This window comes from Neopsephotus bourkii, unplaced genomic scaffold (assembly GCF_033783945.1).
Source record: "Neopsephotus bourkii isolate Nb327-2 ecotype Australia unplaced genomic scaffold, CSIRO-AGI_Nbou_v1 NB_663, whole genome shotgun sequence".
Taxonomy (NCBI): Eukaryota; Metazoa; Chordata; class Aves; order Psittaciformes; family Psittacidae; genus Neopsephotus; species Neopsephotus bourkii.
In genome coordinates, this window is record NW_026901162.1 from 1,233,495 (window position 1) to 1,248,847 (window position 15,353).

The 15,353-nt window shown below is 38.3% G+C and overlaps 1 protein-coding gene across 7 annotated transcripts in view; it reads left to right on the forward strand.

Moving 5' to 3' along the window:
- FNDC3A (fibronectin type III domain containing 3A) overlaps positions 1-15,353 on the forward strand; it is a 116,601-nt gene that overhangs the window by 30,152 nt on the left and 71,096 nt on the right. For 5 of the 7 annotated variants that reach the window (XM_061353101.1, XM_061353100.1, XM_061353108.1 and 2 more), the window contains one exon: positions 10,739-10,814. The exons of 1 other annotated variant lie outside the window; for it this stretch is intronic. In XM_061353101.1, coding sequence (XP_061209085.1) covers positions 10,739-10,814 — 76 coding nt within the window. Of the gene's footprint in view, positions 1-512; positions 798-10,738; positions 10,815-15,353 lie in introns of those variants that run through there. One more of the 7 variants, XM_061353103.1, reaches the window with a different exon arrangement.

Consider the following 15,353-nt stretch of genomic DNA (forward strand, 5'->3'; position numbering starts at 1 on the left):
TAAAGCAAAAGTAGGAAGCATGCTTCTTTCATGCCTTTTAATAAACTCACAGTATAGAGTAACACACTATTTAAGTGAGCACAATAGAATCCAGTTGATTATTTCTTTAGTATATTCCTGCCATTTTTTTTATTATTTTTTTTTAATGTATCTTACAAAGTGCCACCCTTCCCTCCTCCTCCTTTCTGCCTGATATGCAAGCTGAAGTCATGAGCTGCATCATAGATTCAAGTATAAAGTCAGGAGCTGGTTCATTCCAAGCTAGTGTATCCTATCTGGGAATCAGGAGGCTAAATTAAAAATGCGTTATAAAATAACATATATTTGGAAGCTTTGTTCTCTTAAACCCGAACCGTCTGTTGACTGACGTTAGATGATCCAGAAGCAGATGCTGCAGCAGCTATTTGTTGATTTAGTTGCTATGGTGACATGATACATTCGTGTACAGCAGGAAGCGCACTGTACGTTGGCTAATTTGATAGGAAGGAAGGCTTGAGGTAGGTATTGCTGACTATATTGTTAATTGATCCTACCTTTCACATCCTGCCTCCACACGCTTTGTGAATGCACATCTACAGAGGAAGGCAAAGGGAGATACTCCGGCGTGGCTCTAGGTTAAGGTGCCCTCTTAAAAGAAGGTGGGGGGGGAAGACAGTGCTTATCACCGAAGATTGCCTCAGTATTGAGTGAATGGAAAAGATTGGAGCAGCTGGGGTGGTGACTGTTGAATCTTCCTTCATCCTTTGTCACTGTGGTAGCACCAGTTGAATGAGAGAAATAAAAGGATGCGAGCAACAGTAAGTCAAAGTGCTAAGGCTTTTGAAATGGGTTAGGAGATAAATTGTGTCACTAATTAACATCTTGATTGGAGCTATTAGTGCAGAAAAATGTAATTGTTCTAAATATTTGCCCTAATGACGGAGCATAAATGTGACTCTGCCTGGAAGTTGTGTTATATTATAGTCACCCTTTTCCAGAAACACACCCTATTTTAATCTTGTTGCTGACAGACTGTTAAAAGATGCAGCGTACATCTTACAAAGAGCTTGGCTGTACCACCCTCTTCACAGGTTTAATTCTTTTAAAACTGTTTGGAGTCAGAATGGCCAAGAGCATTAAATACAGTGCTACCTTAAATTCATGAAATGTTCAAAAAATGAATTTACTTTTGTCCTTTGAGCTACAAATCTTCTCATCAGTACTGCTGAACTAATTTGAGTTGCAGTAATTTTAGACAAATCACTGCTTTTTTTTATGTTGATAATGCATTTAGTAATATGGTTTTGGTAAAGTCTTGCCATTAGTTGTGATTTTTTGGCTGACGGTCATTTGCTACTGACTCAGCACCTGTAACCTTATAATGCTAAATGTATATATTTTCAGATTAATAAGAAACAAAACCGAGAAAAACCCAACCCCTCTTGTCTTCTTTCCTACAACTCAGAAAATATAATTGTTTCTGCTGGCGCAGAAGTGGATTGTGATTTGATTCTCCTTAAATTATGGTTTCAGAGGTCCAGGGAAATGTTTTGGAACACTTTACTCTCTTGTTTTCCAGGAAGTTAGTTTGGAGGGAAGAACCAGTATACCTTACAACCCCCAAAACAGCAGACGTTTTCCCCCACCCCAACCCACTCCAGGATGAGAGAACAGAACTCTGCTTTTCAGTCATACTGTTTTGCTCCAATTTGTAATCTTTCTTCTTGTATAGAACAGTATTTTACTGCGTTATTTCATTTAAAAACACACTTTAACCACAGTTGCAATATACTCTAATTTCTTCATATTCATACTTCATATTCATACTCATAATTCCTTTGTATCATAAAATATTATTTTAGCAATGGATAAAATTAAGTTATTGTAGCTTTCTCCTCCGCTTTCTCATTGCCTTCTTACTTCCCCACATTTTTCAGTATCTTAGTATGTATGCCAGACTATGAACTGACTTTGCTAATAAAGGATTGCTTTTCAGTTTCAATTTTTGCTATGCTATATTTAGTGGTAGATCTATTAGCGTTATTGTTACGTGTATTCAGAGGCTTTTAACTTGGATGGAAAATTTATCTGTGATTTCACTCATTCTGGAAAAATATGTAAATTCAAAGTGTAACTTCTTTGAGAGGAAGATATCAAGTAACCCATTCAGTTCCTCTGCCCTTAAATGTGAGGGGGGGGGTGGCCAGGGAGAGGGAAGGGTTCCAAATATCCCTTTACACTGAAATTCTATCTGCTTCTTTGGTTTTCTTTCCTTTGTGGCAGTAGACAGTGCTAGCCTGTGGAGAGAACAGAGTGCCAGTTCTCATATAGGCTTATCCCACAATTTCACACATAACACAAAGTATTTAATGCATTTTGGTTCCTTTAGCGTCGGCCAGGATTAACAAAAATTAACCTTTTCCTTTTCAAACTGGTAGTCCTTGATACTGAAGGCTGTGAGAGCTAAGATTTTGGGGGGGGGGGGAGGTTAAAAAAGCTCAATGTCTATAGACTTTAATGCAAATGCAAAAATATTTCTGTCATATTGCAGTAACTCTAAAATGGTAGTTTCAGTCTTTCAGCTAAGACTGTGCTCATTGGAAATAAAGCCATAGGTATTAGGAAAACTAAGTATTTTGAAATTGTTGTATATTCAGTAGCTAATAATTTCTTCTACAGGCAGATAAGCTTTTGGGTATGAAAGGGTTTATTTGGGCAACACAATTTGTTACCTGCTACAAAAGAATTGAAAATGTGGCTGTGAATACCAAACTTGTAAACAAAATTTTACTGTATCTGAATTGAATCTCTTGATGTTTGTGTGGGCTTAGAAGAGTTAGAAACTATTTCAGTCTGATCCTTTTAGAAATATGAGTATTATTTGACTAGTGGCTGTAAAATGCGTAATACTCAAAATCATCCTTATGTGGTAAGGATAAGCTAGACTGTTTTCCGCAAACCTTGTTCAGATATGTCTTTCAAAAACTTCACCATAATTTCTTGGAGCAGGATGGAGGAGAAGTTTAGTAAGTGTCTTAATTCTGGATTTATTTTGGTTTGTGCCTGTGTGAAAAATCATCTAGTGTACTTCCAGACACAATCATTTGTGGTTTGGGTGGCTTAGGGTTTTGGGCTTTTTTAAATTCAGACTTAATTTAGACTTACAGAACCTAAAAAATAAATTAAAAATATCTGTTCTGTATATTAGCAATAATATAATTTGTGTATATAGTGTTTTTTTTCCCAAATAAAATCTCTTTTGCCTTACAGAACCACTGCATATATGTATTGAATAGAAGTGGCAAAATATTTTTGAGATGCTGTTTTTTTGCTGGCTGTATCGTATCTGCATGTGTGTTTGGGGAAGGAGCCTTGTTCTGTAGCCTTTAAGTTTTATTCAGACAGCTGCTTTTGCACATGTATAATAGTGAGCAAAAGCAGAAAAATATGTCAAACTTGCTGTGACATATTTTTAGTAGGTTTTTAGAGCTCATTGACTTATTTCAGGTTGTACTTACTGGCTTTTCTTCTGTCCATAAGGACCAAAATACTTTAGACTTTCAGTTGTATTTACAGTTTCTGCTGTGGAAAGACACTGCTTCAAAATAGTGAAATAACATGCTGGTGGATTAGTCCTAAGCTCTTTTGTTTACCTGCCATGTAAATCTTTCACCTCACCTATGGCTCTTCTCAACAACTTTTCAGTTGTTACTTCATGATAATATCCATAGGTTTTATTTTGGTCTTGCTTACTAATCACCTGATGGAGAACAGTCATTAATTGTACAAGCCTATTTATAGTTCATCACTTGTTTTGTGACTGAGAGCACTGGGAAAATATTTCCCTACTTGTAATGTAAATATGTGTTTCTGATGATGCCTTTCTTTCCTTTCAGCTGACTGAAATTATTTTAAAACCTAACAATCTGCTAATATGTCACTACTTCCAGTAGCAGGGTTGGAAGTGCAAGTAGAGAGAGATGCTTGTAGAAGTGTGTCTCTTACTGACAGAATGAAGGGTTGGTTTTATTTGTTTTTTCAGTAAATTTAATGGGATTTGGGGTCTTAATCAGTGTGCAAACAAACATATGCAAAGCAAGTTTGGGTAGGTCTGTGTTTTAAATTTCATTCTGTGCCTCACTGTGTTCCAGTGAAGAAATACCTTAACCCGTGTATTCATCTGGTGCAAGCAAAATGTTAGGCTGCTTATGTCGAAGTAGTCTGTATCCATAAAGACAAGGATTAGTAAGATATAAATTAACTACATTTTGTATCGTTGCCATTCTGCTTTTAAAAGACATTGCTGTGACCATATTGGTGAGAGCAAAATACCTCTGAGTCTTATTTTGGCTATTGCAGCCTCTGCTTCTTGCTGATAAATTACTTCTAGACCTTGCTGGAGATAAGTGTTAGCATTTGGTCTTAAGTTTTTTCCTGTTCTTTGGAGCAGCCTTCTGAGTCAAGGTGGCTGCTGCTCTGCCTTGCACAGATTTCCCTTCTACCTTTTGTTGCTTGTATTATTAGCCTTACAGCGTTTTCTGTGACTGCAGCCATTTTTATGAAATTCATTTCTTGTATTAGAAATAAGCTGAAGACATGGAAAAAAAGAAACATTCAACTCTTTTCCTGATTCAGTCTGCAGAAACATCCTAAAGTTTCTCTTGCAGATAGTGAAGAGTTTACTGAATAAAAATAAAAAACATCGAGCATTCACCTCTTGGAATGTTTGTACTGTCTTTGATTCTTTAGATGCAAAATGAGAATACTTTATCATCGTACTCACACTGATGTAGTAAAGCTAAATCATGTATGAGATCTTCAGATGAAATTATTGTTAAATTATCATTATAGCTGTATGTTCAGTCAATGTTGCATGTCTCTGTAGGATGTGCTCATACTACTTAAGCTACAGTAAAGTGATATTTTAATTTGAAATTCTTCAGGGAGTGAAATATTATTAAATGGTTTTGTATAGAATTGTATTCTAAGAGTGTGTTTATTATATAGGGCGAGTTCAAATTGTGATTTAAGGTGAAGGACAGATTTTCAAAGTTAATTAAGAGGTTGTACCTTAAGTAGTCCTTCAAAAAGGGAAAAAGTTGCAATGCTGCTTCAGACAACTGTTGGGAATTGTATGTATTAGTAATTTAAGGGTGCTCAGGAGTATTCCTGGAGACTGAGGCTGAATGTCATGTAACGAGTCAGTTCTAGTAAACTATCTTTTCTTCCAGAAAGAATGTTTGCAAACTGCGTGATAAGGCTGGTCTCAGGAATAGTTCACAGTGGTGTTGCACTCAGGGCTACAGTAACATGGTTCATCATTGCAGGTGACTGTTTCAGCACCTGGGAATGCTCCTCAGCACTGCTTACTTTGCTAATACAGATGTGGGTTTAGGTACCACTAATGTGGTCAAAGGGATGAAACACTGCTCCTAGGAGAGATCAGAAACATTAGGACCCCTCAGTTTACAGGCACTGGGCCAAGGAAGGGGAAATTGCTAAAGCTTAAGAAAACATTGAAGGAAGGTGGGTGAAATTTCCTCAGAACTGTTCAGCAAATCCTATAGCACAGAAATTAAGGAACATTTAACTAGTTGGAGATGGTTTTAAAATGGCTGAGAAGTGAGCTTCAGACACTTGCTGCTGCAGGCAATTTGAAGCATAAATGAACTCAAAGAGTACAGGTAAACTTGGGGACAATAACAGAGATGGGAATTCAGGATGTGGCCTGGCTCACCTGCTCTCCTTAGACAGCATCTCAATTGATACATTAGAGACAGAATACTGGGCTAGATCGACTGCTAATCCAGACTATGAGGACATTTCTTGTGTTCTTATTTGGCATGAGCATTGCCTCAGTTTAGAAAGCAATTTCAGAAAAAACATTCTGAGCTTTCTAGCATATGGTATGATTCAGTTTTGTTAGGAAGCTGGTCTTTGCCAATCTGGGCTATGTTATCTTGAACTGACAGTTGATGGGCAGCAAAGTAAATGTTTTGAAATCAGGAAAAAAGTCAAGTATTCCATGCTAAGGAGGGGATTTAATGAACACTATTCCTATTTGCAAAGCCTTTCTATGTTTTTAGTTTGGATTTTGCTTTTAGTATTGTGCAAAGAAGAAACCTCTAAAATCCATACCTATTTAATTAAACTACTACAAAGCTTAGCAGTTTTTCATTTGATCTGGATTTATCTTCCAAAATGTCCTTTGCAGAGTAAATTAAGTACCATTGAAAAGCATGACATTCCAGTGTTAAACCAGACAAGTCTTTGGCAACTGATGTTTCAGGTACTTCAGACTTTAGTCATTGGGCTAGTAATTTTGTTTTATTTAAGCAAGAACTGGTTTTAGCATAAGTATGTAGCTGCAGTCTTGTCAGCTTGTATGCTAATCTCTGGAAAGAGATTCTGTATTTTTCATCAGGAACTATATTAAGGTCATGTAGATCATCATTAAATAACTGTTTAAAGGAAACTATTTAAAGTCCCAGTGGAAATGACACAAAACTAGTTGCTGACCTAATACTCCCATTTCTTAATAGCAATGCCTTAATATGTTTTGAACTTGAGACAGTATGTTGAGTCAGAGTTGTGTTAGCATTGAGAAATTACACTTCTAAATATTACTATATTATAATTGGTTATGCTTTAAAAGTGCTTGTGGTATTCTAGAGCTTGTATCAAGGCCTCAATGTCTTAAGTTCACATTATTTTTGTGAAGCCTGTGAAGTCCTTTATTAGAGTTGATTCAGAAAAGAGATTTAGAAAGAGAAATGGCATTTGAAAAGTGGCTGTGTTAAAGGTGCCTCCCACAGAGATTGACACATCACAAATGAGTTTTTTTCAGATTATCATAGTTATCTTAGAGGAGCAGGCAACAGAAATCTGGATATAGTAATGCATGTTAGCATTTGGATAGTAGAGCCTTTAGTAAAGCAACAGGATTTGTCACCAAAAGATTGAAGCATGGAAAGAGAGGCCAAACTACCAGATTTTTCCAAAGCTCTTTGTTTAGTTTGAGCCAACATGAATGTTTTGCCCAGAAGAGGAAGCAGGTCAAGGTCTAGAATATTCATTGTGAAAGACGAGGGCCTTGGTTTTCGTAAGTACTGATGTCATGGTTCATGAAGAACTTGTGGGTCAATGAGATGTGCAAGCCTGCACCAAACCACCCACAGTGAAATTAAGGAGCTATAAATACTAAGCAATCTGTAGATTTTATTTGCGTAACACATAATGGTGTGAAAAATCCATGTTAACTTTCCCTTTAGAGAAATTTTCTTTCATCTTTGATTATTTGCAGCAGACTTCTGTTAGATAGTATGGAATCTCTGAGTGATTGTCTTTAGCAGCATCTCTTCTGAACAGAAAGATATCAGTCTCTGTGCACAGTTTTACCTTTTTTTTTTTTTTTTAACTTTCTTATTTCAAATTGAAACTATTGAGGTGGTAAGTGCCAGAAATGTCCACCTCAAAGCAGTGATTACTCTATGGGGTTCAGCAGTGGTAAGGCTGGTCCAGCAACAGTGCTGGTCACATTGACACATATTACCCCAACACAAAGACTTTTGAAGACAGCAGTTCTTGAAACTTCTGAGCCTTGATTCAGACCCTCTTTTGGCACACATGGCAACGAATACAGCCTGTCTTTGAGCAGTTGTAAAATACAAATGGGAATGCACAATGTAAAAGCAAGGCTGAAAGTGGAGCCGGTGAAATAAGAGTCAGGCATCAAGCAGACTGATAGTCCATTGACAAAAAGGCTGTCTTTCCTGCTCCTGGGAACTGAGTATCTAATTAAATTGCATTAAGTCAGCAAGTCTCCCCACCCTTTTAAGCAGAATTTGAATGTCCTTAGAGATGTGAAAATCTGATGACATCCCAAGTGTTTCAGAACAGTGCTGGGCTCCACCAGAAGACCTGTTGTCTCATGCACAGCCACTGCTGAGGAGTGTCCCCTCTCACTGTGTTACCTCATGAATGGCTGGTATGTTGAGCTTTTACTTTCTCAGACTAGCTGTGAAGAACAAAGTTAAGATCTGGGGCTCCCAGCATAAGAAGTATGTGGACCTGTTGGAGCATGTCCAGAGGAGGGCCATGAAGATGCTCAAGGGGCTGGAGCATCTCCCATATGAAGACAGGCTGAGAGCTGGTCTTATTCAGCCTGGAGAAGGATCTGGGGAGACCTTAGGGCAGCTTCCAGTAGCTAAAAGGGGCCTGCAAGACATCTATAGAGGAACTTTTGACAAGGGGGAATGGCTTTAAATTTAAAGAGGGTAGACTTAGATTGGATATTAGGAAAAAATTCTTCCCTGTGAGGCTAGTGAGGTGCCAGCACAGGTTGCCCAGAGAAGCCGTGGCTGCCCCATCCCTGGCAGTGTTCAAGGCCATGTTGAATGGAGCTTTGAGCAGCCTGGTCTAGTAGAAGATGTCCCTGCCCATGGCAAGGGGGTTGGAACTGTATGATCTTTAAGGTCCCTTCCAACCCAAACCATTCTGTGATTCTCACATGGGAGAAACTGCTATAAAAGAAAATCAGGAGGCATAGGGCTCATTTGCTGCAGTTGGGCCAGTACATGTATTCCCTTGCTGAAATCCACTCTGCTAGCTGGAGCCTTCAGTTTGTCCTGCAGCAGAAGTCTGGAGGAAGAAAACCATCAGGTTGTCAAGGCAGTATTATTACTCAGGTTACCAACCTCAGGCTCTTGCAGAGGAAAAAATGGGAACAATGCAGGAATACCAGTCATCTCCCATTCCCTGTTACTTTAGAAGAAGGAATAAAGGGAATTATACCAGCCATTACCCTAAAACTTGAGGGATTTGCAGCTTTTCTGTTTCTCATAGTTCATATGGTAGAGACCAAGAATATTGAACTGAAATTGTACAGATTGTCATGTCAGTTGCAGCCAGAATGGTTCCTCCTAGAAGTTAGGGCATACTAAATCAGCTTGGTAAATGCTAGACTTGGGTAAATGGCTCTCCAACCCACATGTAAGAGATGGAAAGATGCATTCCTGTGAAGCGTTTAGATACTTTTATTCCGGTCTAAATTTCAAGCTAAAACTTTCAATTGTAGCAGAGAAGGGAAAGGAAATCAATGAGATACGTCTCCAAAAAGTTATGCCTGCTTGGGGAGTCTGAAAAAGAAATTGTAAGAACTTACCCACTCATATTTCTCTCCTTCATCATGTTCTGAAGGTGATAGGCCAGTTGCTAAATTGCTGCCTTCCAACACTTCACAATAAACTCTGGCAATACACTGTTTTCTGAAGTTTTGTAAGTTTTTTTTAAAGTTCATGTCTAAAATCCTGTTACGTTTAGGTTGCATTATGGATGCTCACTCTTACTGAATTTTGTATTCAAATGCAGGTTAGAAGATCTGAAAAATTTGTTACCATGTAAATAGTGATAGTTAATTGTTTTTTTCTCAAAGAGCCTAAAGCTTCCAGAGACATCTTTCTCCTGTAATAGCACTGTATCACATGAAGCAAAGTAGTATGTTTAAAGTGCATGCTCAAAACTGAGCTAAATCAGTATTGAATCGTATGGCCCAAGTTAGGAAATGTGAATATCCATCATATCCCATTGGCATTGCAGCTATTTTAGGGTAGTACTTGCCATCTTTTCATTACTTTATAAAGTTGCTCTACCAGAGTGGGAGGAATTCCTATGATTTCTGCCTTTGCCTTACACTTTCCTTTCTCTCTGGTGTTCCTAAAATGAGTAACACTCAAGTTTCCTGGTTGTTGGTTTTTTGCGTTTTTTTTTTTTTTCTGTAAACAAGATCAATTTTACTTTCTTTTAACAGAGTAAATTTTTGGCCATAATGTTGAGGAATTGTGTATATAAAGTCTTGTCTCTGATTCACATCGGGAGGAAGAAATACACTCTGTTCAGAAACATGCAAGCAAGAGTGAAGAAGAAGGTGTCCAGAAAGGAAATTGTGAAATGCACCTGCTCTTCTGTTGTTTTCCCCTTTGTTCATCACTTTAGCTGGGTTCTTTATGTTTACGAACTTCTCTGTCAGAAAAAGGGAGGTGTCAAGTGGGAACACAGAAGGCAAAAATGGTTAACAAGCCTTTGCTTTGGTCATGTCCGACTTCCTCTGTTTACTTTGGCTGATAAAGTGTGCTTTGCTATCAGTTCTGCGTTGCTTGGGTTTACAAAATTAGGATAAACAGCTTTCCACAAATAAAACTGTACATATGCTTCATGGTGTGCATCTGGTGCACTTAACTTAGTCATGACTTAAATAATGTTTTATCTTTGATGCATGTACAAACGTGCTTGGATCATAACTATAAGGAAGTGACACAATATTTCCCTCATGTCGAAAACTGTCAAGTGCTTCTGTTGAAAATTCAATCACTGGGAATTCTAGGCTTCCTTTGGAAACTTCATGTAATTGTTTGATTAATGTCAAAGTTAATGTAATTTGTTCAAATAATTTAAGCTGTACAAATAGATTTTTAATTATACTAAGCAGTTGAGAAAATAATATTTGTACAGGTACTGATTTACTCGGTTGTTATTCTCTCCTTGGTTCTTTGAAAAATATCTGTGCTTGTTCTTGCTCTTATCTCTTTTTCTCTGTGGGATGAAGGAAGAAAGCTGTATGAAGTGAAAAATAATGTATTTACTAACCAGGGGAAAAACAAGGTTTTTTTCTTTCCCAGTAAAACTTTATTTTTTTTCTTTTTGTACTTACCAGACTTTTATATTCCTGTGTAACGGTTGTAAACACTCTTTTATTTTTAAGGTTATTCTTGTGCAAGTTAATCCAGGGGAAGCATTTACAATAAGAAGAGAAGATGGACAGTTTCAGTGCATTACAGGTAAAGCTGATACATTTCTTTTAATATTTCCTGAGTCTGCATCAGGATTAATAACAGGCAATTAGTGTTGTTGAAAGTAAGAGACTGACAGAAATTGTTTTAAATACAAGAGCTGTTTAAAGACATAAAAGATTATGTGCTGAGGATCACTGGATTTAGATTTCATTACCATAAACAAGGTACTTTTTTTTTATATTGGATGAAATTAAATTTCTTGGGGAGGGGAGAACATTTTCAGTTTGCAAAGCAAACAGAAGCATGCTGGCAGCAGCTTTTGACTAACCTCATTCATCACGGAGACCTCAAATTAAAAGCTACAGTTGTTAATTTGGTTTAAGTTTTGATTTTTTTTTTTTATTCTTTGCTGTCATGCAGACATTGTTCGCCTGTCCCAGCTGTAGCTGTGTTATCCCACTATTAGTTTTTCATTATATCTAGGGGCTAAATTGTGTCCTTTCTGAGTTCTAGCAAGTGCAGCTTCAAAATACAAGTGCTTCATCTAAATATAGCATCCCCATACGTAATGGCCAGTTGTTTTCTGTTCTGAATGAAAATAGCTACCAGTTAAGCCTATCTACAGCGGCAAGAAATGAGCAGTCATGCTGCTGATCAGAACACTACTTTAATGTGTTACAAGAGCTACAGGTTATCCACAGATTCAGCTATCGGAACTTGATGTTGGCCCAGCTTCCACAGACATCATTCTGGGAAGTTGAAGCAAGTATTTTCCAGCTCCTTTCCCTCTCTCCAATCTGAGAGGAAAGGTCTGGTTTCTAGTGGCGTAGGCAGGTCCTTTGGCTACAAAATAACTGATTAAAAGGACACCTTGGACTGAAATAAGTTTACATCAACAGTTCTTGAAGTTTACGTGTCTGTTGGCACCATTTTCCAAAACTCTGTGCTGATTGCATAGTATTGTTGCTTCTTTTGAGCCACAAATGGATCAGTGTTGCAGCGTACAGTTCTATAGGGCTTATTTGAAACATGGTGTGTAATAATTACATGACAGTATCAGAGGAAAATGTAGGGAGGTTTGCCTTGCAATTCAAGTTAAGAAACAGGTAAGATGTATTTTACTTCTGTTGCACAAAACAGTGAGGATAGTGTCATGCATTTTAATTTTTGATTTATTAGATGGGCTTGAGGGAGGTAGAATGATTTGACGCTTTCCTTGCATGATCATCTTTAAAGCTGGAAGTGTGTGGTGTCCTGCAAAAATACTGACATATATTTATAGATATGTTTCTAGCCTATCATGGTACAGCTTTTATCCTTGCTTGGTCCCTCTTGCTTTCTGAGTAGGCAGCCCACTATTGTGATTTGATTCAGCTACTGATTTCTTCATGCTTTAAATATGAAAGTAAGTGTTAGCAATTGTTCATGGCATGTTGTTCATGGGACTCCCTGGGTGTAAGCCAAGGTATGGCCTTTACAACTTTCCTGAAAAGTGGCACTGCCAATCTAGGAACATATATCCCAAATCACTTCCACAGCTTCTGCAAACATCCTATTATATATTCTTCTTGTCCTTTCCCCTTCCAGGAGTTGAAAGTACAACTTGCAGTTGGTAGTAAATCAGTGAGCATAGAGGGTTTTCATACCTGTACGTTTACTAACCTTAGCACACAATCTGATTTGACACGATCTTATGAAAGTTGCTTTTCTGGTCTATTCATGACACTCCTGAGGCATTTCTGTGTTTTGAGTGCTATGCTGATGGATCTTTCTACTTTTGGGCTTCTTGCTTCTTTCTGGTTTAGAAAAAGAAATTCAGTTAGTAATTGATGCTGTACCTTTCTCATTATATGCATTGCAACTAATGAGGAATGTCTACTTTCCTGTTTTCTGTGTAGAGATTTGTGTAAAGGGAACCATTTCAGATGGTGTACAGTGTAGGGTGTGATTTGGTATTGGTGTCCTTTTTTGCTCTGCCACAAAACATAGTTTTCCCTCAACTTGGCCACAAAATGGATGACCAGTCTGCAAAATGGGTTACAGCCACAGAAGACTATTGCACTGACTAAAGAAAGCATACTCACATCAGTTCTCTGTTCTTTTCTCCACTGGCTGCACTCAGTTATTAGGTCAAAGAAAAGTTAAAGATGCGGAAATACTTAATGAGTGTGGTTTGGAGGAAACCTTATAAACATGCAGATATGCTTATTTTTAAAAAGGCATGAAGAAAGCAAAGACAGCTGAAATTTAGTGGAGATGCAGTCAGTGGGAGTTTAATTTAGTCATTATAAGGCTTCTTAATACTTTTTTCCAATCTCAGCTTTTCCTATAAATATTTACCCATCTTTATACCCTTTTCTATTGACTTAAAAGTCTTTGCAAAGAATGCACATTTAGCTTTTTCTGTGGTGTACTATGTAAAAAGAGGTAGCATTACATACATTAACATTAATCATGTATCTATATGATGGCTTGGCTTCGTGAACGAAGATTTGGGAAGGGCTTTAATCACGCTTACTACAAGCACGATGACCAAGGGCATGTGGGATATGCAAATCCGGTTGGAAAAAAGGCAGCTTAGGGAGTGTCCGACCACGACTGTCATCTCCTGCGTAATCTCAAGCTACCCATGCTGTGGTCTGCCCGCATGCAAGATTGGATCTGTGGCTTCCCATGCACTTTGTTTCGACCCTCGCCTGTCCATTCAGACAAGTGAGAGTGAGCCCTTCCAGCCTGCCCAGTGGATTTTTTAGGTGAAGCGCAGCTTGCACAGAACTGGCCCCATCGTTTACACCCGAGGTTTAACTGCCACGGCCTAGCGAGCTTGGATGGTGACAGCAAAGTCCTCAGGTCGTAGGTTATGTAAGAGTGTCCTTCTCTGAGATGAAGACCTGACAAGGCCAGATGAGCTCCATCAGCCCGGGTTTGAAGATAGGAGTTTTCCTTCTCCCATGAGGAAGGCCTGTCTTTGCTAACGAAGATTCAGGAAGGGCTTTAACACACACATTCTGAACAAGACTCTCATTTCCTGGGTCAATCTCGAGTGACCGATGATGCAACAGCACAACATCAAACGTCTAGGCGCGATTCTGACTCAGAGGGGTTCAGTCATAAGCCCGCAGACGGTAGCCTCGTGCCAGTGGCTCCTCAGCCAAGTGCACACGCTAGGGGTCTGAACTGCGGTTCCTCTCATACTGAGCAGGATTACTATTGCAACAACACATCATCAGTAGGGTAAAACTAACCTGTCTCACAATGGTCTAATCCCAGCTCACGTTCCCTATTAGTGAGTGAACAATCCAATGCTTGGTGAATTCTGCTTCGCAATGATAGGAAGAGCCGACATCGAAGGATCAAAAATCGATGTTGCTGTGAACGCTTGGCCGTCACAAGTCAGTTATCCCTGTGGTAACTTCTCTGACACCTCCTGCGTAAAACCCAGAAAGCCTCTTCGCAAAACCACAGCACAGATTGCCCACAGAAAAGTGGAATTATGTGCAACAAATATATTCCATATTGAAATTAAAATTTTTTTGTCTTTTATCATGCTCAGAATCCACCTTAAGGAAAAGCATTAGTAGCTTCCTTTAAAGCAAAAACTTTTCATGAATTGCATTGAATACGTTGGTACAAGTGTTCTTATCTGTCTCAAAATGAGGCTTGTAAAACTTACATGCACTGTTCACAACACTTACGTACGTGTGATAGAATGGTAAGTGACACCAAACAAATATCTCTTAGTTTCTGATGTTTACTCTCTGGAATGAGCTGGTTTTGAGAACTTAATTTACTTCATATTTTGTGGTATGTTCAATATTCTACAAATAAAAAGGGCTTCAGTTCAATGCTGAACACAGTACAGGTTTTTTTAAGGAACACAAAATTTTCAAGTACTATTTTTCTAAGTCTGTATTCTAATTTATACTTAGCAAACTGGTGGCTAACAAACACATTGTGTCTTTGGAGTAAGGTCTTACTAAAAGATACCCAAGGAAAAAGGGAAATAAATTGAGATTACGCAAGGATTTGGAATGGTACACACTGATTACGGAGATGAAAACAATAAAATGTAAATCCAGATTCTTGCAAGGCAATTTCCATGGGCATATATTGAAATTATGTAACTATAGTACTAAAATGGAAGAATGGAAGCTGAGAGGTAGCGAGCTGCTTCTGGATGTATCCCCAGTAGAAGTACATGTACCCAGATACTGTAGTTTGTGTGATCTGGTAAGTCACTCTTCCTTGGATAATTCTAGATCTCTCCTGTGCTTTTTTTCCTGGCCAGTTCACCTTGAGGTTGCGCTGTCTGCTGAAGTCAACGTGGATTGTTCATAAATGTAGCCATAATGTTAATTGTATTTTCTTACATCATATCCCTGTCTGTTGGAAACACTAAGATTCTCCATCAATCTTTGCACTGCTCCCATCAGTTATCTTATTTGTGAAGAGAACTATCCTTACATTGATTACTCTATATGTAGGGTAAAACTTCTCAACCTGAAAACATGGAGAGTCTGTGTCTCCAGGAGAAAGAGGGGGTGTGAATAAAGTACTGATTTAGAGCTTTCCTTGAATCAATGA